General features: G+C 37.4%; 1 protein-coding gene across 13 annotated transcripts in view; it reads left to right on the top strand.

Annotated features, from left to right (window-relative positions):
• PDE4D (phosphodiesterase 4D) overlaps nucleotides 1-25605 on the top strand; it is a 1110708-nt gene that overhangs the window by 1076171 nt on the left and 8932 nt on the right. For all 13 annotated transcript variants that reach the window (XM_036845542.1, XM_036845544.1, XM_036845541.1 and 10 more), the window contains 5 exons: nucleotides 17556-17649; nucleotides 18994-19166; nucleotides 19723-19821; nucleotides 20980-21144; nucleotides 22167-22266. In XM_036845542.1, the coding sequence (XP_036701437.1) occupies nucleotides 17556-17649; nucleotides 18994-19166; nucleotides 19723-19821; nucleotides 20980-21144; nucleotides 22167-22266 (631 nt within the window). The remainder of the gene's footprint in view (nucleotides 1-17555; nucleotides 17650-18993; nucleotides 19167-19722; nucleotides 19822-20979; nucleotides 21145-22166; nucleotides 22267-25605) is intronic.

Genomic DNA, 25605 nt, shown 5'->3' with positions numbered 1-25605 from the left:
AATATTTGTTGAGTAAGTGAATAACCATTCTAAAAATTTTTATTACTTGATATCTAAAGACCATTACTTTCCACAAGAACTTTCAATGAAATCCTGGTATTTTTGTTCGTTTTTGCTTGTTAATAAATGTGAAGGGAGCAGAATTAAGTACTGGAATAATTTTGAGAAATACTAAGTTAAACAAAATAAAACAAAGTTACGTAGTATGGGTCTTGGCAGAGCCTTTAATATGCTAAAGTACACAACTTCCAAGAAGGTTAGCACTATGTCAGAAGTTTGACACTGGATGTCTTCTTTGAGAATTATCACGTGGCACTACTGTTCTTTACAGCACGTTCTGGGAAATGCTGCCTTAGACAAAAACCCGTCATAAAGGAAAGGGGAAAGGGACGCTATATTGAGTATAAGGAGGCAGATATATTGACCATAGGAGAACAGGCTGACAACCAAGGACTCAGAAAAAACTAAAACCCATGAAAAAATGACAGAAGGACTCAAAAAGAATACAGCAATGGGACTCTTCAGTTTTCTGCAGGCTACTCTACCCACTTTACTGGATTTTTCTATCTCTAGCAGCTGGCACAGTGCTTGGACTAGAATGAGCATACAATGAACATGTGTTGACTTTTCAGAGATGAGTGAATAATGGTGGCCCAGGGTCACCATAAAATAATTAAATTAAGATCAGTTTGGTTTGTTTAAGAAAGCAGGAAAATACCTAAAGTATTTTAGGGAATATGTCATTCTAAAGGATTAAGATTAAAATGTTATTAGTACTTATGAGAATACTTCATCGGTTATTATATTGCCTAAAGGCTTTGCATAACTAGGAATTTACTATGTATTGTTTTATTCAAAGCTGGCACAGATTTCAGACAAACATATGCATGTTAGACTGGAATATAAAGGTGGCTCTCTTTAGAAGGGTAAAAATCTTATTTTACCATATGTAACTATGGTTCAGATTTTTATTTTTCGTTCTTCTTTAGGCAAAATTAAGCAAATTTGGAATTAAATAATTTGATAACATCACCTAACATTTTTTAAAGTCAGGTAAAATTTACAGATTGATACGATGTACTTTTTAAAGATATAGTTGAATGTTTTTTGACAAATTATACAATTGTAAAACTACCACAGTAATCTAGATATAAAATATTTCCCTCGTCCAAAAAGTTTTCTCTTGCTCCTTTGTAGTCATTCCCCTCCCCTACTCCCAATGACTGGAAACCAGTGATATGACTGTCCCTATAGTTTTGCCTTTCCAGAATGTCATGAATGAAATCATACAGTGTGTGTGTGTGTGTGTGTGTGTGTGTGTAGCCTTTTGTTAATGGCTTCTTTCACTTTTCGTAATGCTTTTGAGATTCATCCATTAATAACTTGTTGCATGTATTATTAATTTGTTTCTTTTTATTGCTTTCTAATATTTCATTTTATGGGTGTACCGCAATTTGTTTATCCATCCACCAGTCGATTGACATCTGGGCTTTTTGCAGGTTTCTGCTATTAATAGAATTTCTAGAAACATTTATATATAGCTCTTTGGACACATGTTTTCATTTCTCTTGGGTAAATAACTAGAGGTGGGATTTTGGGATCATATAGTCGGTGTTCTTGTTGACTTTATAAGAATGTGCCACACTGTTTTCCAAAGTTGCTACACCGTTTCGCATTCCCACCAGCAATGTGTGAGAGTTCCATTTTCCCTGCATCCTGGCCAAATTTTATGACTTAAATTACTATAAGATTCACATCTAAAAGTGATGTTCATAAAAGATTAAATATGGATTTACAGAAATATGCCTGTTTGCATTTTTTATTATTGCTTTAGAAGACAGGTATTCTCTGTTTAAATTGTTTTCACAAAGCATACCATGAGGTACAGAGGGGTACCTAAGTATTTTGTGGTGATTATAGTAGTCATCATAAACATGGAGAATTGGTATTAGGACAGTTTAAGTGAATTAGGGGTCCTAATTTTCTCTGTAAGTAGGAAGTTCCCTTTCATGCAAGATTATTTCTGTGGACGCTTCCTTTATGTGAGGTTTGTATACCCATTCATTGCCTTAATTATTCTTCAGTGAAACAAAAGTCCTTGGCAGGTGTGATGATGATAATGGAGGTGGTGGTTTCAGCTAGATTTACTAATTAGTTATGAACAGAGAACACTATGTATCTACTCTGTATGATTCAAACTGTATCAACAATTATAGGATACTATGCTAACATTTAATGAGAGTTAGCCCATGTGGAAGAGAAATTTAAATAAAGGTATTATCACGTCAGTTCTCATGTTATTTCAGCTTTAAGGAACCTTTCAACAAAAATAAGGTTTCTTATATTAGAATTTCTTTCTCAGTAAATGTTACAGGTTTTTCCTGTTTTAAATAAAACTATTTTTTGGTGAAAATTTTCAAACCAGGTTAATTAAAGAATGATTCTTAGCTTTTCAGATGATTTTTAGGTTTCAAAAAATCAACCTGAAAAAACCCCAAATCATTCAGGAGTTCCTCTTAATCTCAAGCCTCCAAAATATTTATAAAACATGTTTTTGTTTTCTGAAATGTGATGGCTCTTCAAGAACAGAGCTGTTCTTTAAATCGCATTTGGATCCCTTATCACTAGAGGGCAGTAAACACAAACAGATTTAGTGGATTTACTTGTGTTAAGGTTGTTTTTGTACTATTAGCATTAATCAAAGAAAGTGTAGTTTTTATAATGTAAAAATAGATTTTAAATTCTGTTATTTGAAATACAGGTTGTCAATTAATTCTAGATCATTGTCTGCCTCCAAAACTACTTTTAAGGCGTTTGAAAGCAAAAGAACACTCAGTGATTTCAGAGACACTGGTATGCCGTCGTTATTGTATTTAATATCTGAAGTTTAACCTTACCTCAGAATTCTTCCAGGGTCTTTTAGCAATTAGATTTGCATATGTTAAGCCGAGCAGTATTGGATATGTGAGAGCCTACTTTATACAGATTTGCTTCTTGATTAATAACAACTCCCAGAACTTTGATCCTAAGTAGACAGGTATAAAATAAATATAACTGATTATAGGATAAACTATTTTCAGATGTAAATTCTACCAAAAGCACTGCTGTTGCCAGGCATATCCCTTAGGTTAGAAATCTAAGAGTTAATAACACTTATTTTAACTAATTTTTAAATATTTCAAGGACGATAATAGATTGTATAGCTTAGAATTTATTATGTTAATAGGCATATTGTTTACAGACTCTAGGGTAAATGCAGATTAATGCCTGAAATACTTTTTTGGCAATTTGGAGTACTCTGAAGCCAGACAGCCTGCGTTCAAATCCCATCACTGCTACTTTGACTTTGTGACCTTGACTAAAACACTTGACCTTCTGAGCCTCAGTTTCCTCACAGTTTGGTTTATTTCTTTTTCTTTTTCCCTATTCAAAAATGTTTATCTTTCTTGACCTCTGTTGCAAAGGCAGTGATGCCAGCATGTGTTAGTATATCAAAGACTCAACTCCATCAGCAGATTTTTAAATATCCTGAAATAGTCCACAAAGGTTGTTGATTGCTTGGGGTATTGCTTAAGGACCAATGAAATGAAGAATAAAATAGGAGTGACATCTAGAGATCCTGAAGATTATTATTAGGAAAAGAGAACTGAATGCTACAGAAAATTATGTATTTTTTCTATTTTGGTACATGCACACACATTCATATGTGAAATCATTTGGATGTTTGAGAGGAAACTCAGGAAACCTGAGTTCTCCCTGTGTGTGAGGGCATCTGTGTCTTGTTCACGTCATACCCGCACACACAAGTAGGTCTCACTGTCAGGTGAAGCTGCCTGTGTCTCTCTGGGCACCAGCTTCCTGACTGCACTAGTTAGTAGGTGGAGTCAGCACAAGGATTAAGAATAAGTGAGTATGCTCCTAAATTCATACCATTTATCATAGAGTTTGAATCAGCCTAATTATATGACGAGCTATTCATCCACCATAAAGAGCAAAGACTAAAAGAGACCTGGACTCGCATCTCAGCCCTGCCACGTCCAGGGCACGTTATTGACTATTTAAGAGTGTCTGTCTTTCCATTCTTTAAAATGGGGATGATATCTATCTACCCAGGATGTTGCAAAGATTAGAGATAAGGTATAAATATAAAGCACTTGGTGCAAAGTAGGTGCCTAATAAATGCTGTAAAACTCCTGTTACGGTCTCCTCATTAAAATTGTCCGAAGCCAAGTCTGTCTATAAACATTGTATCTCTCTGGCTCCATCCATATTTCTCTTCTGGGTTGTCTAGATTTCTTTCTGCAGGCTCTACAACTGTGGCAATGGGAAGGAGCTTCTAGTCTGCTTCTTACGATGGGAATAATTAAATGAATTTTAATTTGGCTCAGAGCTTTAAAAAAAAAGATTCCTTATTCCCTAGAAATATGGAAACCTTCCTTGGTACTTTTTACTTGATATTATTATTACTACTACAACTACTACTACTACTGCTACTCTGCTCTTACTACTATCTCCCCTGCTACAGCAAATTAGGGATTTACAGTTGAATCTCTTTGTGCCTGTGGCTCACTAACTACTTTGGGAAATATAAAGAAAGAATATCTTTCTTGACTCAAGCATGCACCCTGGTTGAGGAGACAAAGTTCAAGGCAGTTGTAGCAACTAGGACAGTGTTACTTAACACTGGGGAACATTGAGGAAATTTCAGGTACACTGACTGAAGTGTACTCCTGGCATTTCATGGACAGAGCCAGGGAGGCTCAATGTCCTAGAATACATGGGGTAGTCCTTCACCAGGGAGTGTTTCTCTGTGTCAGCAACCATTCACGTAGGTTGAAAAATTCACTCACGATTGTCTGAGCCTAGAACACAACTACTTTTTACATATAAGTGCAAAATGTTTTTTTGCATGGTTTTAATACACACTAAATTTTTGAGTAATGCAACCATAGTATATATTGAGGGGGGATGGCACTTCGTTACATTTGAAAACCTTTCCAAGAGCCATTCACCACTTTGGAAAAAGATCATCCCTCCGATACAGCACTCCTGTAGTTATTTCCATTTTGCTTTCACATTCATGGTAATTTCTTCACATCAGAGGAATCAGAGCAAACACTTACATAGCACGTGGTGTGCTGAGTGCTTTATGTGTATGTACTGACTAAAACTCACAACAACCTGTAAGGAAGATGCTATTATTATTCTCATTTTCCAGATGAGTAAACTGAAGCATGGAAAGTTTAAATAACTTTCTCAAGGTTACACAGCTAGTAAGTGATAGTAAAATATAAGCTTTTGACTATTTTATTATTTTTTAAATGTAGTTTTGTACAAGTGTTTATATTTTGCAGTGTTTAATATAAGTTACTCTTCTTCACCATTATGTTACTGATAAGCCATTATACTAGGTTTTGTTTTTTTTTTTAAGTATCTATATAAGGATTTACTTAGTATGTATGTATGTATTTAGTAAAGTGTGTATGCAGGAAGAGCATTTAGGAGTTTCATTTCAGGATAAAAGTATTTGTTACAAAGAAGTCACTTAGTTTGAAGTTCATCAAAGAATAAAATAGATTGATGGATGGATACAAAAAGGGAGCAGTAGGTCTGATATGGCTGAGAACCCCCATAAAGCATAGTTAGGATTTAAATGATTGTATGACCTACCTTGCTCTGCGGGAGCTCACAAGGCCTGCTCCTGCCTCAGGGCCTTTGCCCTTGGCAAACCCGACACGACTCCCTCTCCTTCCAGATATCCACGTGACTTGCTCCCTCTCTTTCTTCAGGTCTCAGTGTGTGTCACCTCATCAAAGAGGCTTTCCCTGATCGTCTTATAAGAGAGGAATCTTTATCCCTAACACTTCGTACCCTCCTTATCGTTTCTTTTTCTCTATTGCACCTACCATCACATGACATATTATATATTTACTGACTTAGTTGTTGAACATAAGCTCCAGGTGAAAAACCTTTGTTCACTGCTATGTCCCCAGTATCCAGGACAGTGTCTGGAATATAATAGGAGAATAACAAGTAATCATTAAATAAAGGAGTGAGTGTAGAATAGTTAGAGTTTGGAGAAGGGCTGGAATATTTGGTTTTGATATGTACTTTGAATGATTTAAATCTGACTTTGAAAGACCAGCTTGAGGTAGATGGAATAAAAGAAGCAGAGTACTCAAGGCAGTGAATTCACTGTGAGTAGAGATAGGAAAATGGGACCATCTGCTATATTGTAGGGATGGGTGGAATAGTAGCCTGTTGGGAATGGAGCAAGGGTGTAAAGAGCTGTTGAAGGTGGGCTTGGAGTTGGGGATTAAGGTCAGAGGTGGTCAGGCTGGAGTTCCCAGAGGAGTCTGGAAGGTGAAGCAGGTGATGCCGAGTTGTCAGTGACTGGCTTTGGAGTGGCAGGCTGAGGCTGGATTTGAGGAAAACTGGCCTGGCAGTGGAGATCAGTAAGGGGTTGGAAGGAGAAAAGCCAAAGGAGATGAGCTAAGAAGCAATTATAGTGTTTTGGGTCTGAGACATGGAACGATGTGACGCAGTTGGAAGGAAACATGATATGTTTTTTTAGAAAAAGGATAAGCCTGGGAGTTAAAGTATGTAGGCACCTGCATGGAATAGTTATGATGATGATGATGACCATCATCACCTAATACCTGTTTATCACCATGTATCAGATGTTGGGTTTTTTGGGGGGGTTGGGGTTTATTTTTGGTTTTTTGTTTGTTTGGCCACGCATCCAACGCAGCGTGGGGGATCTTAGTTCCCCGACCAGGGATTGAACCCGTGCCCCCTGCAGTGGAAGCGTGGAGTCCTTAACCACTGGACCCCCAGGGAAGTCCTCAGATGATGTTTTAAGTGCTTTGCATATAACATCTCATTTATCCTCATAATAATTGTTCTGGTTATTTCTTGCTATATAACAAATCACTTCAAACTTAGTGGCTTGAATTATCAATTTTGTATTACTTTTCATTGTTTTGCGGTTCGGTTGGGCTTGGCTCAGCATTCTCACTTGGAGTCCCTTATGTGGTTGCAGTCTGATGGTGGCAAGGGCTGGAGTCATCTAAAGGGGCAACTACCTGGACGACTGAGATGGATTCTTCACTCTCAGGTCTGGCTCTGGGCTGGCATGGCTGGCAGAGCTGGAGACCGACCACGTGCGCATGTACACTGGCTCATACTCTCTCTCTCCTCTTCCTCCGCATCTCTTTCTCTCTGTCCCTCTCCCAGCAGCCTCTCCATAAAGCTAGCATGGGCTTCCTCCTAGCATGGCAGCCTCAGGATCGTCGGACTTTCTCACAAGGGGGCTCAGGGCGCCCGACAGCATGTTCACGGAGACCAGGGTGAGAGCGGCCGCACTTCCTGTGACAGCGTCCACAGTCAGGCAGTATCCCTTGCTGGTTACACAAGCCAGCTCAGATCCAGTGTAGGGCAGTGTGGCTCTTTAGGAGGCATCTTTGGAGAGCAGCTACCACGGTAAACAATTTTACAGATGAGGAAACTGACACACTAAGAAGTGGGAATAAAGGATTTGAACTCAGAGTCTGGTTCTTAGTACCTGGGTGAACTTGGGAAAATCATTGTCTCTCTAGGTATCCCGTTATATGGAAATGAGGAAATTGGAGGAGATGATGTTGAAGGTACTTCCATTTCTCTCAGCCTTTAAGCCTTTGGATTTAGATGATGGACGTGGGAATGGAAAGGAACAGACTAAGTGAAAAGGCATTCTGTAGAAGACAGCACTTTTTTAAAAATAATTAATTAATTAATTATTTTGGCTGTGTTGGGTCTTCGTTTCTGTGTGAGGGCTTCCTCTAGTTGCGGCGAGTGGGGGCCACTCTTCATCGCGGTGCACGGGCCTCTTACTGTCACGGCCTCTCTTGTAGCGGAGCACAAGCTCCAGACGCACAGGCTCAGTAGTTGTGGCTCATGGGCCTAGTTGCTCCACGGCATGTGGGATCTTCCCAGACCAGGGCTCGAACCCGTGTCCCCTGCATTAGCAGGCAGATTCTCAACCACTGTGCCACCAGGGCAGCCCCCGGAAGACAGCACTTTGAAACAGTGTTGGTGGAGGGAAGGTACATGGTGGATGGGGAACACGTAAGGGTTACTCAAGGATTCAGTTGGATTATTGTATTAAACTTCTAACACGTGGTCAACTCACATGGAACACCTATTGAACAGCAGGAAAGAGTCATAGATTTCAGTTTGGGACACTGGAATATGGGCCCACTGAAGGAGATGGGAGTAGTCATAATAAGAACTGCTTTAAATAGAAAAATGGATCCACCGATTTTGAAAAAGTTTGAGATGACTAGCAGGGCATTCCAACGGGAAGAATATCTTTTAGTCATTTGGAAGTAAGGTGCTAAAATTCAGGTTAGAAGTGGTCGTTAGAGAGTGTTGGCCCTCCGAGAGAGTCTTTGTGGATATCCCAAATTAGAGGATGAAGAGAAGGCGGCAACAAAGGTATGGTCAGAGCAGTGGGAAGAAAACCTTCGTAAAGAAGCTGCAGGTCTTGGGAGTGAGGGAGAGGGGAGAGGGTGGTCAAACAGTGTTGAACGCTTCAGAGAAGTTGAGGAGAATGAGAGACTAGTGAAAGGGGAGCACCTCTGTATTCTTCCAGAAGCAGTTTTAGTGGAGTATTGGGGGTTTAGCATCTTTCTTTTGTAGAGGAATTTAGGAAATGAACACAGTGGGTGTGAACTGCAGCTGAGGACTTTGGCAGCAAAGGACCAATAGAAGCTCAAAGAGGCAGGGATTACCTTGCTGTTTCCGATGAGGATGTGCTGTCTGAGACGATGAGGGTGTGCTGTCTGAGACGGACACACCTGACGCAGGAAGGCTGAGCAGTCACCCGGTCAGCAAGTCATAGGTGTGCCGAGCAGTAGGTACAAACTGAGATGGAGGGGAGGTAGAATGGACAGAACTTCATGCTGAAAAATAGTAAAAGCTAGAGTCCCCTCATTTCTTATCCGTAAGACCTCTTTAGTATAAAAGTTACAGAATAATGCTGTCCCAAACCAAATAAGAAAGATCATTTTTTCCCCAAAGGAATTTAGATTTCATATTTAGCTCCTCTTGTAAAAGGCCTGATTACTCTTGAGCTCAATTCTGTATTCTTAAGAGCCACTTTATACCTTTACACAATCATAAAAATGTTCTCTTCTGATCAAAATATAGATCCCGAAATCTGTACACAGGACACTGCATTCTTTAACCATACACAGTGCATTAGCTTTCAGGGTTTTTTTTTTCCCCACAATCAGATTTATAATAAATCATCCCCACCCTTAGATTTTTAAGATTGTGGAGCTCAACCATATATAACAATAGAAACAAAAGGAGCCGAGAATAGCAATGCCACACAGGTGAGGAAATGTATCACTTCCATTTATGAATTCTGGGCATAAATCGTATTTTATAATTACAGTATGCTGTTAGGTTGGACTGAGGAAGAACTTCAGCTATATCTGTGTTACCGGGGAAACCACTTGTTTTGGATTTGACAGAGGGAGACAATTAAAATGCCTGATTGCCATTTTTAGAGCAGCTTTTATTTTATTTATTTATTTATTGTTTAATTTTTACAGCAGCTTTTATTTTGAAGAGAAGTCAGAGAATATTAAAATTCATAGAAATGACTCTGAAAGGATTGGCAATTCTTATTTAAGAATGAACTATGAATTATGTAGAGTTTTATGGTGGTTATTCATCACTGTGAGAGGGGAAGCCCATTCATCTTTTCACGCGGCAGCCTCAGCTATAGGGATACCATTATTAAATGGCGTTTACCAGAGGTGAGGAGGAAAATCTCCTCCCCAGAGGTTTGCCCTTGCCAACCAATCACAGAGCAACCTGGGCCTAGTCCACACCCCCTGCCCTGTTAGACCCAGGGACGCAGTGTGATTGGTGCATAGTTGGGGTTTTATGGGAGGGGTTTCTTGTCACTCTTCCTGGCTTCCCTGCAGTTCCTTATTTGGTAGCTTTTGACAGAACTAGTCTTTCTTGCAGCTAAGCATCTTGACATACATTATTCATTAAGCCCTGGAGCTCAGGGAGAGAAAGATGCAGACCCTTAGATCTTGAGATGTTTCTTTATCACATGAATTGTCTTTATTCAGAATAGTGGTTGAATTCTGTTGCATTCCATTCTGGAGTTTTACAAATGGCATGCGTTCAATGGGAAACCAACTGGATGGGATCTAATGCGAGGCTTTCTTATGTGTACTTAATTACCAAAAATCTTTAAAAACCTACATACTCTGTGCTTGTGGAGATTGTTAAAGTATCAAGGTTTTGAAGATACACATATTTTAGAATTTATTGTCTCTCTATATAATCAATCAAAAATGCCTGAAGCAAACTATTTACTGTCAGTATCTTGGGGCTACATAAAGGTAAGATTTATTTAGCTTTTGTAAACTCCTGATTACTCTGATTACATTTTTCCTTAGATATAAACTACAGAAGAAATGTGGGTTTTTAGTGGTCAAGATAAGGAGAAATTGTAGAACTTTTATTAGTTATAATTTGCATGTTAAAATAGCTTTTTAATGTTCAGCGTTTCTTCTATTTTGTCATGTGGTATAAATTTGAGTTATTCTTTTAAGTATCAAGGTAATTAAATAAATTCATTGGAAATAAATAATTGGGCTAAATTATAATTGGTACATGGGCTTTAATTAGTATGTAGCACTCAAAGTTTATAAAAATTAATTTGTGGCTCTTTCTAAAAATCTGTACTGCTTTTCCCTGATGAAGAGTATGGTTTTTTTCACCTTTGGATATAAAGCTCTAGATGACATTAAAGTTGACATTACTTGACTTTTCAGGTGGTATCTTATTAAAACGAACACTTGGTCATCTATTTGTAAAACTGGAAGATGTAAATTTATATGATACTGCTATTTTTGTTAATCTCAAAAAATGAATTAGTACACTGCATTTAATAAGATTGTGTTCCTGCTTGGCAAGCTTCTTACACGTGCCCTGTGGTAATGCTAACCTGGCGATCCTAGCTGTTTAATAGAAACCTGAAGTAGAAAAACCTTTTTCAGTCCTAAAGGAGGCATCACTTCAGAAATTGGAATTTATTCTGGAATATTTGAACAAATCACAATACACATTTTTAAAGAATCCTTTTCCGTTACTTTAAGGACACTCAGATTGTAATATTTTGCATTTTCTTTGTTTCTTCTTAAAGGAGAATTTCCTCTTTCCTGTGAGATTTACTCGCATTCTAAGAAAACTTATTTCAGTTTTAGTTGTCTGAATAGTAATGATTTTCCACCTCCCTTTAAATCTAGATGGTCCAGATTTTTGTAATTTTCATTATTTGAATTTTGCTAGCCATTTCTTAGTTTAAAATGTTTTTTAAATATAGAAAAATGTAGAGAATAATAAAGACGCCCCCTCCCTCCAGTCTCCCTAGAAGTCATTTCCTAGCTTTTAGACAGTTCATATTTGATAGCTTTTTAAAGGGCTTCACGTTTGTGTTATAATTATGAATAATACCTTCAGGAATCTAAACACAGAATTTTAGTGCTTTTTGAGAAAATTTTTGCTGGAAAGCTTTATGCTTTTAATACCATATTGCTAAAAACACTTAGGAAGGACCAATATAAATGTATTTAGTCTTATTATGTATTTTGAAAGATTTATTTTTATACAGCTGATACAGTATTTATTTTAGCTTTTAATGCTGATATCCACCAAAGTTGTAGTGTATCACAGTGCAGCATATTCAAATGATTTTTAGCAGAATGTTGTGGGGAAAAATAAGCATTTACTTAATATTTAAACTTTACCACTTTCTTAATTATATACTAGAGGATATATTATGTACCCAGTAGCACATTGGCATGAGGGGGAAGTACAGGGATTAAATTTAAGAATACTTTAATTTTGTTTTATTATTTAATTTTGTTTTGTGCACAGTCTTAAATATAGAGCATAAGTTGGAAAACTGGAGTTTAAAAAGCAATATACAGTATTCAATTCAACTGCACTTTCACTTTTATGCTTTAAATTTGCAGCATACAGACATTCTGATGCATAATGAGAACAAAGGATGAAAGCATTCACTTAGAGATCTTCCTCTGTTTTTCTTTGTTGCAACAATAATTCTACATATTATTTCAGGCTATTTAGACCAGAAACAATCAGAATAACTCATCAGCCAAAAATATTTAGAGGTCACTTTTAAAGATATCTAAATGCTCAATTAAATTGCTCTGCATTTTGCAACCAGTTCTTTTGAAAAGCAGTTCTGTATTTTGTCACTTCCAAATCTATGAATTGAGAACCCATAACAGTGTTCCTGAAAAAGTACATTTTATTACCTTTTCTAATCATTTTCCCCCTCATGGCAATTATATATCATTATCTTAATAAATGGTATGTAGTTATCTTAAAATGAGAGAAATTCCACTTACATTTTAAAGTGATTGTTGAATGGTTAAGTTTATTGTTCTTTAGCACATCCTGCTGTGCACTCCAAGACCAAACTGTAAGAGCAACTACCAGTTGAGAAAACTCTGATGGTAATTTTTGTGGTTATTATGGACTGTATGTTTTATATCAATAGTTATTGTGGTTATTGTGGACTGTATGTTTTATATCAATAGTAAAAAAAGGAAGCAATATTAATTCCTCTTAGAAAGTGCCCTTGCGTTATAACTTAATTGACTCTCTGGAAATTGTCTTTAGGAAATCTCCCATACTCTTGGGAAGAAAGAGGACTGCTTAAAATATTGTGTCATCTAATTATGTTGAAAGGAAATGTTGACTTCCTTGGAGCACCTCACAAGTGGGAGGGAGATAAGTGTGCCATGAAAGGTTTCTCCACCCATGCTTTTGAGTTTGGAACAAAGGCAGAAGGGTAGTCTGGGAATATATGTATATGATGCAGAAATAATCAGTAGAATATAATCTGTCATTTATCAGTCTGTACAATAGAATCCTTTCACTGGCATTTTTTTTGCCTCAGTTACCTGTACCAATTGGCTATTTTGATGAGTTGTATAATCAAACTGACAGGAAAATACACCTCGTTCTTCATATTCTGCCAGATAAATCCAATAATTTGTGTGGCATATCTGCAGATACCATGAAGTTTTTCTGCTTGGGCGTATGGCAGCATATTCCTCATACCAGGTTGCTTACAAGTTAGAAGGTGTCTCTATAGAAAAACTGGGCTCCTATCTAACTTTTCCAGGGGCCAACTCCCCCACGCCCCACCGAGGTTGCATCGTTTTTTAGTTACATTGAGAGAAATTCACGGAGGGCAGGTGGACAGTGGTTTCTGTATAACACACTGTAGAAATGCCAGGAGTGGCTGATAGCCTTACCTATTCCCCCAGCTTTTGAGAAAGGACTTTGTCATGACCAGGCAGTTCTTTTTTTTTTTAATATATTTATTTATTCATTTATTTATTTATTTATATTTGGCTGTGTTGGGTCTTCGTTCTGTGCGAGGGCTTTCTCCAGTTGCGGCGAGCGGGGGCCTCTCTTCATCGCGGTGCGCGGGCCTCTCACTGTCGTGGCCTCTCCCGTTGCGGAGCACAGGCTCCAGACGTGCAGGCTCAGTAGTTGTGGCTCACGGGCCTAGTTGCTCCGCGGCATGTGGGATCTTCCCAGACCAGGGCTCGAACCCGTGTCCCCTGCATTGGCAGGCAGATTCTTAACCACTGCGCCACCAGGGAAGCCCCAGGCAGTTCTTAATAGCAACTTTTATCTCATAGCACAGACAATTTCAGGTCAAAGAAATATTTCATTAAATATATGTTTAAGAGGTTTAGCAGACTCTCTTGAATATATTTTGCCCAAAGAGTAGATTTTTTTCCAAGAGTAAAATTTCATTCATTAAACAGGATTTACTTACCTTTGGGCCTTATGCGTGGTATTATTGTTACATTTTTGAAGCATGGTGACCATTTCTTATATGAATAATACCCTAAATTATTTTTTGGAATTGGTAAGGGAGCTAGATATTTAGATACATATTTTGTGTGAGCATAACTATAGTTAGATCTTCCATCCATTTGCCCTGCAAAGATAAAAATCAGCTATCACTATAAAAGGGCCCAGGAAACTGGGAGATAGAAAGAACTCAGTGTTGAGCACCCACTATGTGCCAGTGCGAGTTAAATAATCTAATACTTTCCTAGTTGATAGCCTATGATTTACTTAAGAAAATATAACTTTATAAAAAGATCAGCAGAAAATTTTTTGAACACTATTGGAAATGTCTTCAGGAACATTCTTGGAAGGTTCCAAATTTTATTTTTTCCCCAGCGGATCATAATATATAATGCTCAGTGAAAATAAGCAGCAACCCATGTTTCGTAGACTACATGATGCCAGTTTTAAAAATCTATATACATCCTTGTGACTTATTTATTTTATAACTGGTTGTTTGTACCTCTTAATCCCCTTCTCCTATTTTGCCTATCCCTTACCCTGCCCCCCACTCTGGCAACCACTAGTTTTTCTGTATATGTGAGTCTGTTTCTGTTTTGTTATATTTGATCGTTTGTTTTGTTTTTTAGTTTCCACATATAAGTGAAAACATACAGTATTTGTCTTTCTCTGACTTCTTTCATTTAGCATAGCACCCTCCAGGTCCATCCATGTTGTCACAGATGGCAAGATTCCATTCTTTTTTATGGTTGAGTAATATTCCACCGGGTATGTGTGTCTATATATATATATATATATATATATATATATATGGAGAGAGAGACACACACACATATATATATATCATAAGATGTAATGTACAGCACAGAGAATATAGACAATAAAATTACAATAACTTTGTATGGTACAGAATCTATAAAATGTTCAGTCACTCTGTTGTGTACCTGAAACTCATATGATACTTTTAAGTCAACTGTACTTCAACAAATATATATATACAAATGAAAAAAAAGGCATAGAAGGACATATAGCTATTTATATATGGTTATTAGCAGTGGGACACTGGGGATGTACATGAGTTCTAATTTTTTCTATATAGCTTTCTAGATTTTCTATACCCATATGCATTTTATAATCAGAGCAAGTTATAAAAAAAAATACACAAAGAAAGTGAACTTTGTGTTCCTGAGTTTGAGAATAACCTCTCTCAACATGTAAATTAACAACCAGAGGCATTTCTATTGTTTGTAGCCAGTTCTTCAGTTTTGACTGCAGGAGAATGCTAATATGCATTTCTTGTATCCAAAAGTCTATTGAAATTTTTTTTTTTAATTTTATTTATTTATTTATTTATTTATGGCTGTGTTGGGTCTTCGTTTCTGTGTGAGGGCTTTCTCTAGTTGCAGCGAGCGGGGGCCACTCTTCATTACGGTGCGCGGGCCTCTCACTATCGTGGCCTCTCTTGTTGCGGAGCACAGGCTCCAGACGCACAGGTTCAGTAATTGTGGCTCACGGGCCTAGTTGCTCCACGGCATGTGGGATCTTCCCAGATCAGGGCTCGAACCCGTGTCCCCTGCATTGGCAGGCAGATTCTCAACCACTGCGCCACCAGGGAAGCCCCTGTTGAAATTTTTTATTGATCTCTCTCAGTACTTTACAGGGATAAATTCTTGTACCTAATCTAGGTGGTCAATTAGATTAACTCTGGAAGCTATTTGCCAAATTATCTTGAATTAGAACACCTTGGTATGAATTATGCAGAGAATCAAGATTTTTTTAAAAATTCTAATAAACTATTTAAATACTGAGTTAGAATTACATTTCAGACATTACTAAATAATGAACTCACTACTCTCTTTTTCCAGACTTAAATGAGGATTTATGGTGAAATTCAAAATTTTAAAGGCTACTAAATATTAGAGTAAAATGTGACTTTTTTGGATCAAGTATCTAATAGTTGCTGTATGTTAATGTATGTTAAGAGAAATATTAAGGTATATTAAAAGGTCTTTTTGGGTTATTTTGGAAGTCAAAGGAAGATACATTAAGAAGCAGTTGAAGTAGTTGAGAAAACCATAATTCAAAAAGAGTCATGTACCACAATGTTCATTGCAGCTCTGTTTACAATAGCCAGGACATGGAAGCAACCTAAGTGTCCATGGACAGATGAATTGATAATGAAGATGTGGCACATATATACAATGGAATATTACTCTGCCATAAAAAGAAATGAAACTGAGTTATTTGTAGTGAGGTGGATGGATCTAGAGTCTGTCGTACAGAGTGAAGTAAGTCAGAAAGAGAAAAACAAATACCATATGCTAACACATATATATGGAATCTAAAAAAAAAAAAAAAGGTTCCGAAGAACCTAGGGGCAGGACAGGAATAAAGACACAGACGTACAGACGTAGAGAATGGATTTGAGGACACGGGGAGGGGGAAGGGTAAGCTGAGACAAAGCAAGAGAGTGGCATGGACATATATACACTACCAAATGTAAAATAGGTAGCTCATGGGAAGCAGCCACATAGCACAGGGAGATCAGCTCGGTGCTTTGTGACCACCTAGAGGGGTGGGATAGGGAGGGTGGGAGGGAGACGCAAGAGAGAGGGGATATGGGGATATATGTATATGTATAGCTGATTCACTTTGTTATAAAGCAGAAACTAACACACCGTTGTAAAGCAATTATACTCCAATAAAGATGTTAAAGAAAAAAAAAAAGAAGCAGTTGATGGATGGAAAAGCATAACATCATTGAGAATTCTGGATTTTGATAATGCCATGTAGTGGTGGTAGATAAATTCCAGGTGGTAGATAAGTTTCTTTGGATAAAATAGGCACCGGAGCACCAGTAAAATAAATTGTGAAGCAGTGAAGTTTCAAATGAACAGGTCAATTTTCAATTGTTTTTATGGGACTTAGGAAGATAGATTGGTAAATTCTGTGAATGTTTGAGAACCAATAAATCCCTACTTAGAAAAAACTTTACAAAGGAAATATCATATAGTATCTATTCAAATATTTTCTCCATAGTTCTGGGAGAGTACTCAAATAAATCTATTCAGTTTTGCTTTGGGGGAAAAGACTACATTTTAACCTCTGACCAGTATACTTATTCATTTCTGCTAATGACAAATTAATTGATAAAAACATACCATGTTTTATTGTGTGGCAACCCTTTTGTATGTTTATAAATTAGTTTTTTTCTCTTCTCTAAATACTAATAATGCATGTTATTTTTTTATGCCTTTTTTCCCCTTAATTAATGTCGTCCTTGAGCGTCTCAATCTGTGCTGTCCAATATGGTAGCCCCTAGCTACATGTGACTATTGAAGTTTAAATTAATTAAAATGAAATAAAATCCAGAGTTCAGCTCCTCATTTGCACTAGCCACATTTCAAGTGCTTGATAGCCACATATGGCTAGTGGCTCCTGTAATGGATAGTGGAGATTATAGAATTTTTTCATCATTGTAGGAAGTTCTATTGGATGGGACTGATCTAAAGAGTCAGGACAGGTTAAAAATTCTTTGGCATATTTTCTGTATCTTAACATATGCTTATGTTATTTCACTTCAATTTTCCTCTTCTGTTATTTCATTTTATCTTTCTGTTTTTCAGTTTAAAAGGATGCTTAATCGAGAACTCACCCATCTCTCTGAAATGAGTCGGTCTGGAAATCAAGTGTCAGAGTATATATCAAACACATTCTTAGGTGAGAATAACAATTTAAATGCAATTTTTAAAAGTTTTTTGCATTGTTTGTTTTTGGAAGCAGACTGGGGTGCAAACTTGTTTTGGAAACAAGAGTTAGGAATTCCATTTGTTTTCATTCATCATATTAATAATTTGAGCCTCTAAGCTTTAGAACCTAAGGTGACAAAGTATGTTTTTTTATCTTTTTGTTTTATTCAGGACTTCAGGGATTCTCTGAATTAAAGTTGTATATTGCCCGTTTTTCCAAAGCACTCAACTGTAAAATGTATTTTATAGAGAGATCTATTCATGCATTCAACAAATTCTTGTTAAATGCCAGTCATTGCTGGGCACTAGGTATTTAATGATCAATTAGAAATGGTCCCTAAACTCAATGAGTTGATAGTCTAATGGGCACCATGCCTGGTAGACTGGAGAGACAGATAAATAGAACATAATAGCTAAAAAAAAGCTTGCTGATGATAGCTGACAGTATGGTGTACTGGGACACCACTACCCCATCCTCCATCCACAGAAAGAAAATGCAGTAAGGGAAAACCAATAACTTGAACACATCCTTGATCTGAATTTACTTTCAAAACAAAACTGTCGTAATAGCTAATTAGCACATTCACTAAACAGACATTTATTGAACACACACTGTTCAAGGACAAGTTAAAGGAGCTCACTGCCTTGAAATAGTGAATGAGTGTACTGAAGACATCTGATGTCTTATTTGAAAACAACAATTAGCTTTTGTGAATCGATATTTAGTTATCAGATAATATTGGAGGTACTCTGTGCTCCCCATAAAACCTTATTGCATTATTCCCCCATCTCACTATCATATAGAAAATGTAAGCTAGCAGTAGCAATCTTAAGTCCTTCACATACGCTGTGTATGCTCCCACGGAATGACCCATTTCAGTACGCTGTTAGGTTCACACAGTGCTGTTTTTATATTTGTGCACGAAGTTTCTGCCATTTCAAAGTAGGTATTGAAACTGGAGTTCTTAATTGGCAAGAGCAGTGTAGGAATGAAATCGATGAGCAATGGAAATAACCAGTGTCTTTTGCCTTTTCCAAGTCTGCTATCATAAGTTTCTCAAAAGATGCAATCCCTGAATACATTTGATGTTAATTATTTTGCAGTGGAATTTATTTGCTTAATTTTGTGTTTGAGAGTATCAAATTAAGTCCACATCAAATTATAAATATTTAACTTCTTTAAAAGGAGTTTTACTTGGAGATATTTCCTAGAATATATACTGATCAATTAAAATCCGCCATTATGCATGTTATAATAAAAAAAACCCAGGTAGAATTAATCGTAAATGAAGAATTTTTTTTTTTAATTTTTAAGATAAGCAACATGAAGTGGAAATTCCTTCTCCGACTCAGAAGGAAAAGGAGAAAAAGAAAAGGCCAATGTCTCAGATCAGTGGGGTCAAGAAATTGATGCACAGCTCCAGTTTGACTAATTCAAGCATCCCAAGGTTTGGGGTCAAAACTGAACAAGAAGACATCCTTGCCAAGGTAAGAGGATTTCAAGTATCCTGATTAGAAATACGCAGTGAACTTTGATACCTTCTCTTTTAAATAAATGGAAAAGTTTATTAATTCGTGGGAGGGTTTTTTTGGAAGATGGGAAAGCCCTTTATAAAGCTCTTTCTAAATCACTTGGGTTTTATTAATATGTGGATTTAGACAGGCAGTTTGGTGTTCTTTATTTTTGCATCTGTATTTGATTCTTTGACCTTAAACAATTGAAAAGTCTTTTAGGAGAATAATTAAGGTTTTTGAGAGTAGGTTTTAACTATTGGAGAAATACTTTGAGATCGATATTTCAAGTATGTAAATACGTCGTATTGTCAGAGACATAAGGTTAAGCAACGCCATTCAGTTTCTAGTATGTTTAAGCGGATTTGCCTAAAGTTTGCCTGTAGTTACATGGTGCATCATTACATTTAAAATGAATTGTTTTTTAATTTAATGATCTTTTCATTGACGTCAGTAATTTTTAAATGATTGTGTTCATTGTTTCATGTTCTACTTCTGCAATCAGATTTGTTCTATCTTTCGTTCACCCCAGGAACTAGAAGATGTGAACAAATGGGGTCTTCACGTTTTCAGAATAGCAGAGTTGTCTGGGAACCGGCCTTTGACTGTTATCATGCACACCATTTTTCAGGTAACGCAGTTAAGTTCTATCACCTCTCTTTTATTTGGTGACATAACGTCCAGTCTGTGAATTGTGCATGCATTTTATCTTCTTCACTACTTACCCTCTTTTACTTATTTTGATACTTTTTTCAAAATAAGGATACAGAAAGGTTGGCATATGGGTAAAACACAAATCAATTGTGTTATTTGTTCCATTGAAGAAAAAGATGTGAGGGGGACAAATTAAAGCAGTTCATTAAAATAATAGTTTAGGGCTTCCCTGGTGGCGCAGTGGTTGAGAGTCTGCCTGCCAATGCAGGGGACACGGGTTCGAGCCCTGGTCTGGGAGGATCCCGCGTGCCGCGGAGCAACTAGGCCCGTGAGCCACAATTACTGAGCCTGCGCGTCTGGAGCCTGTGCTCCGCAACGGGAGAGGCCGTGACAGTGAGAGGCCCGCGCACCGCGATGAAGAGGGGCCCCCGCTCGCCACAACTAGAGAAAGCCCTCGCACAGAAACGAAGACCCAACGCAGCCAAAAATAAATAAATAAATAAATAATTTTAAAAAAAAATAATAGTTTAAAAATCATCCACGTGATCCTGACTTGCATAGAGAATGGAGTGCTAACTTTACAAATTGAATCAGCCCTTTGCTGACTAATCTTAGTATGTAATTTCTTCAGTCACTGTCTTGTGGACTGCTCTCTTCTTCACATCGGTTTCTCATTCTTGTCAAGTTTTTGCCCCAGTTCAGTGTTAGGATTTATATGAGAAGTTGCAGCTATAGATACCCTGGGACTTGGAAGGGCAGCTCCCACCCTCGAGGGGATATTGTGTCTCACTTGTTTTGATCCAGTAGCCTTGTCAGTGGTGTTGGACTGCAGCTGCCTTCAAGATCCCGGGACACAGATACTCTGATAGTTGGCAGCTCGTTCCTGACACCGTATAACTTGAGAAAAGCATTGCTGGGCTCCAGAAGGACAACTCGACTCTGGTTTTGTCCCTGAAGTCCCTGGATCATCCCAAGGGTTTTCATTGTCCTCACTAGGCATTGAGCGAGTGCTACTCCCATATCTGGGTTATCCATAGGCGACACCGGGGGTGATTTTTCGTTGTTGTTGTTAACATACTGTACGGAAAATCTTTTCTATAAGGACAAAGTGTTACGAGAATTTCTTCTCCCGCAGGAACGGGATTTATTAAAAACATTTAAAATTCCAGTGGACACTTTAATTACATACCTAATGACCCTGGAAGATCATTACCACGCTGATGTGGCCTACCACAATAATATTCACGCTGCAGACGTCGTCCAGTCAACACACGTGCTGTTATCTACACCTGCTTTGGAGGTAAACCTGGTTTCTAAACCTTTGAAAACACTAACTTGCCCCTCATAATAGTTTCTTCAACTTTTATACTGAAGGGTGCACAGGGCAAACAATAATCGACTTCACTAGAAATATTATTGAGTTATGGGGGCGAAATGTCATTGTGGTAACTAAACAGTTGAGTCTTTGATGAATTTTGTCTGTGATAATTGATCAGAGATTTAGGGATTCATGTGTTTTATGATACTGCTTCTTTGAAATGATCTAGTGGACAAAGCAAATCTGCCTTACTCAGTTTCGGTTAGGGTGGGGTTTTTTGGGAATTTAGCCTGAGGACTTTTTCATTTATAGTTCAAAGGTGATTATTTTATAAAATATCAATACTAGCAATGCATTGGTATTTTTCATAGAACTTATTAGAAGGAAACACATCTTTAATGTTACCAGATCCTATGAAGTTGTTCCATTAAGTGTTTAGTAAAGCAATTTGATTTCCATCATTGTTTGGGAGAGTGATTCTCTTTTGCTAATATATTTTATAGTTCAGATTGTTTCATTATAAAACTGTGTTAATATGTCATCGTTTGAGTGAGGAGTTCTCAACTGGGGGTGATTTCCCCTTTTACTCCTACTCCTCCCTTCCCCCAGGGACATTTGGCAATATTTGTAGACATTTTTAGCTGTCACAACTCGGGGGTACATGCTACTGGCATCTCATGGGTAGAGGCCAGGGATCCTACTAAAAATCCTGTAATTCACAGGATGTTCTCCCATAACGAACAATTATCCGGCCCCGAATGTCAGTTTTGCTGAGATTGAGCGTTCCTGTTTTGAATGGAAGAAAAGAAAATAATTGCTCATGCTATTAATTTTATGCACATTTTCAGAATATCCTTAAACATCTTAAATACTTTTAAAATAAGCTATTATTTTCTATAAAAAATTTGTAGACGCTCCTTTTTTAATATTTTAAAAAATATAACCAATGGAAAAGGTTTGATCATGAGTTATAATAACATCAGATATTGTCTGGATTTTTTCAGGCTGTGTTTACAGATTTAGAGATTCTTGCAGCAATTTTTGCCAGTGCAATACATGATGTAGATCATCCTGGTGTGTCCAATCAGTTTCTGATCAATACAAGTAAGTAAAGCATACTTATTTTTGCAGAAAAAAGGTTCCTTTGTACATTTTAGAATGACTGAGAGTCTTTATAAACTTGGGGTGTTTCCAGAGCCATAATGTTCTCTTGAGATGTGCACATAGGCGTTTCAGTGATAGCATATGTTAATGTAGTGTAGCTCTAAAAATTATTTTCATATCCCATGAGGCATATGATGTTTGAAAAACATGCATTCCAGTACTTCTCTAGAAATAATATATTACCACATTAGTAGACAAGGGCAATCAAAAGTGAAAGTTTGCCGAAAGATGTAGATAGTTAGATTGCCCCTAAAGTTTCAAATAAAAGAAGTTATCGGAATAAATGTTAAATCCGTCATTTTCTGTAGGTTGTCATTTAATCCTCTCCAGAGCCTGTAACTCCTCTTTCCCCCTCCACCACCATGCCCTGCCCTGTTCTTTCCTTTTTATTTTTTTAATAGAAATTTCTCCTTTATTTTATATTTTTTTAATTTTTTTTTTTTAATTTCTCGGTGCAGCATGCGGGATCTTAGTTCCCTGACCAGGGATTGAACCCCTGCCCCCTACCAGTGGAAGCATGGCGTCTTAACCACTGGACCACCAGGGAAGTCCCTGTTCTTTCCTTTTTAAATCTCCTGCTGAGGGCAGTAGGAACTTCTCTTTTGACTAACTATCTCTTTTTATTTAATATTTTTTAACCATTAATTTTTTCTCACTGGTGACATTTCATAAAATAAGTCATCACTGAATTTGGAAATATAAAGAATAGACTGTTCAGCGTGCGACACCTCTGACCCAGCTGCACAGAAAACCTCCGTAGGGAATGTTAGTGGTGCTTGAGCTAGGCTTTTGCAAAGAGGTTAAGCTTTACAGAAATTCTGTTCTTTCTGTACTTGAAGTTAACTGGTAAATAATTTACGTGTACCATTCATTATTAAATTCCCTCACACCATGGTAGATTAACATTATAAGGTCAGTTTTATATGTGAAAAAATAAAGTTCAAAGTTGTTAATTTTTTTTCATATCTGTTAAAAGTTCACCTTTCCTTTTTGCCGTGAGTTGTGGATAATAGTCTCCTCGTGCCCCATAGCAATCTAGCTCTAGTAGCGTCTGTGCCTTCACCATTCATTCACAACACTTTGCTGCAACCAGATTTAAAGAGAGAATTTAAGTATAGCCTTGTTTTGAGAGATTTAACTCAGATCTTTTGGATTATTTACCTATTTGTATATTTTTAATAGCCTCTGGACTGCCCTGTAACAAAATGCACTTCAGTAACTCACTCATGTATAGGAGGATTGAAAGTCACGGATTTCCAAAACTGTGTGGATAGTCAGTACATTTTAGAAGTCTGGTTTATGGACTTATTTATCTAGGATTAGACAGGATAACATTTCATGTTTCAGCCACCTTATGAGAACCTATAATGGGGTGCTTTCAGGAGTCACCAAAACATTACTATATATTGACACATAAATATTAATATACATTAGAGGCAGCTACATGAGTTTACATTGTATCATTGGTTAGGGTCTACTGTGTCTTTTCTGTAAAGAACAGGAAGATCATATAGTAAAAGATACACTGGCAATTTTTTATTATCCTGGCTTGATTCATTTTTTTGATTCTTATGTATGTCTTGATATGTTCTTAATTTTATAGATTTTTAACAAATACATATAAATTTTGTTTTAATTTTTGCCGTTAAGAAAGGTATGCATTTTTTCTTTATATTAATAATACCAAAATCAGACCTATGTGTTTTCTTTGCATCCTGTTATATATAATATTATATGTTCCCATATTATAACATTAGAATTAAGAATAGAGAACAAATTAAAACAACTGATAATAAAGTCACTGTCTTCCAAGTACTCTGATAAATTTTTCAAGAAAAATGAGGACCAACTCTGTTATTCTTTCTTGTGGACCCTCTAAGGGCAAATGGGCTTAGGCTGACATCAGAGTACCCGTGGAGTCTGCAGTTTAAGCTAGCAAGGCCTCAGTCCACAGATGAATCAGATGCCCTTTAAAGTTTGAGAGCCACTGAGAATAGATAATGGAGACATGTAGGGGGTAATTATGCATACAGGACAGTGACCAGGGGTGTCTGTTTAAGGTCATTCTGCTGATGACCTGCCTGAGGTGGAAGGATAACTGACCATGTTTCTGGAAGTATTTTGTTCTTCAGTGACGTTGTGCAGATCTCCTTTCCGTGGGGGCTCAGCATCACAGGGTAGTCAACAGCCTTGGATTGCTGATGTTTTCTTGTCGGTGGGGTGTGATGAGGCTGTGTTACACCTGACAGAATGAATGAGCACCATCACCTGGTAGACGAAAGTTATCCCATGGTTGATCAGAGCCCCGGGGCATTGTGAGAATTACTGCCTTAGTTAGCTGTTAACTAGGGATCAAGCCAGCAATCATTTTATTTCAGGACTCAGAAGAGGCTTAGTAGCCAGTAACACAAGTAAGTTTTAGCTTCACAGCATACTCTAAGGGAGTCCCTCTAATAACTTGCAAACTTGTAATAAATAGCTTTATGAAATACTCTTATCAGAATTATGTGATTATTTTTAGCTTACAGTAAACCCTTTTGGATAGACGTTAAATTTGTGCTTTCTCTTTCTTTGGGGGATTGTTTGAGCATCAGTGGCTCAGGCTAGCACACTCTCGGGTCTTAGCCTGGAGCTGGCGCTGCCAACCTGTCCAAAGCCAAAGGCTGAATCTGTGTTTCTCGTAATAAAGACTTGGAATCGTCAGATCAGACTTCCTGTAGATGGGAGGTCACCTGTCCTATTTTAAGGGAGGCTGCATGGCTCGCTGTGGTGGAGGGGCACCGGGGCTCACCTGGCTGATTCCCAGGCCAGAGACACCTCTGCTTCTTAGTTGTGGTGACAGTTTTCATTAATCATTCCGCTGGTATTAGTTTTAGGCACCAAATGATTTGCTGTTAATGACACGTACACTCCTTGTAAACCTGATGCAGGTTTTGAGTCAGTTAAGCTTTTATACATGATGTAGGGGAATGGGGGACTCTGAATAGGATGTAAAGAAGTGGAAATTCCAGGTGAGAAGCTGCATAAGTCTTTTTCAAGGACAGTACTATGTAAATAAATCCATAAAATGTAAATAGCATCATGAAATATTGAATAGAACACGTTAGGGGATATTTATCTTAAAAAAAGCATTTCACATAACAGCATTATTTTCTGAAACAGTGAAGCAGCCTCAGAACATATATAGCAGTAAATTTTACTTGGAAAACGAATACTTTCTGTTTATAGCAAAGATGCCTGGGTTTGGGGGGAAAAGATCTCCTCACACATTTGAACACA

The sequence above is a fragment of the Balaenoptera musculus genome, chromosome 3, assembly GCF_009873245.2.
Source record: "Balaenoptera musculus isolate JJ_BM4_2016_0621 chromosome 3, mBalMus1.pri.v3, whole genome shotgun sequence".
In the NCBI taxonomy this organism is placed as follows: Eukaryota; Metazoa; Chordata; class Mammalia; order Artiodactyla; family Balaenopteridae; genus Balaenoptera; species Balaenoptera musculus.
Note: the sequence above shows the minus strand (reverse complement) of the source record. Positions and strands in the feature narration are given on the sequence as shown.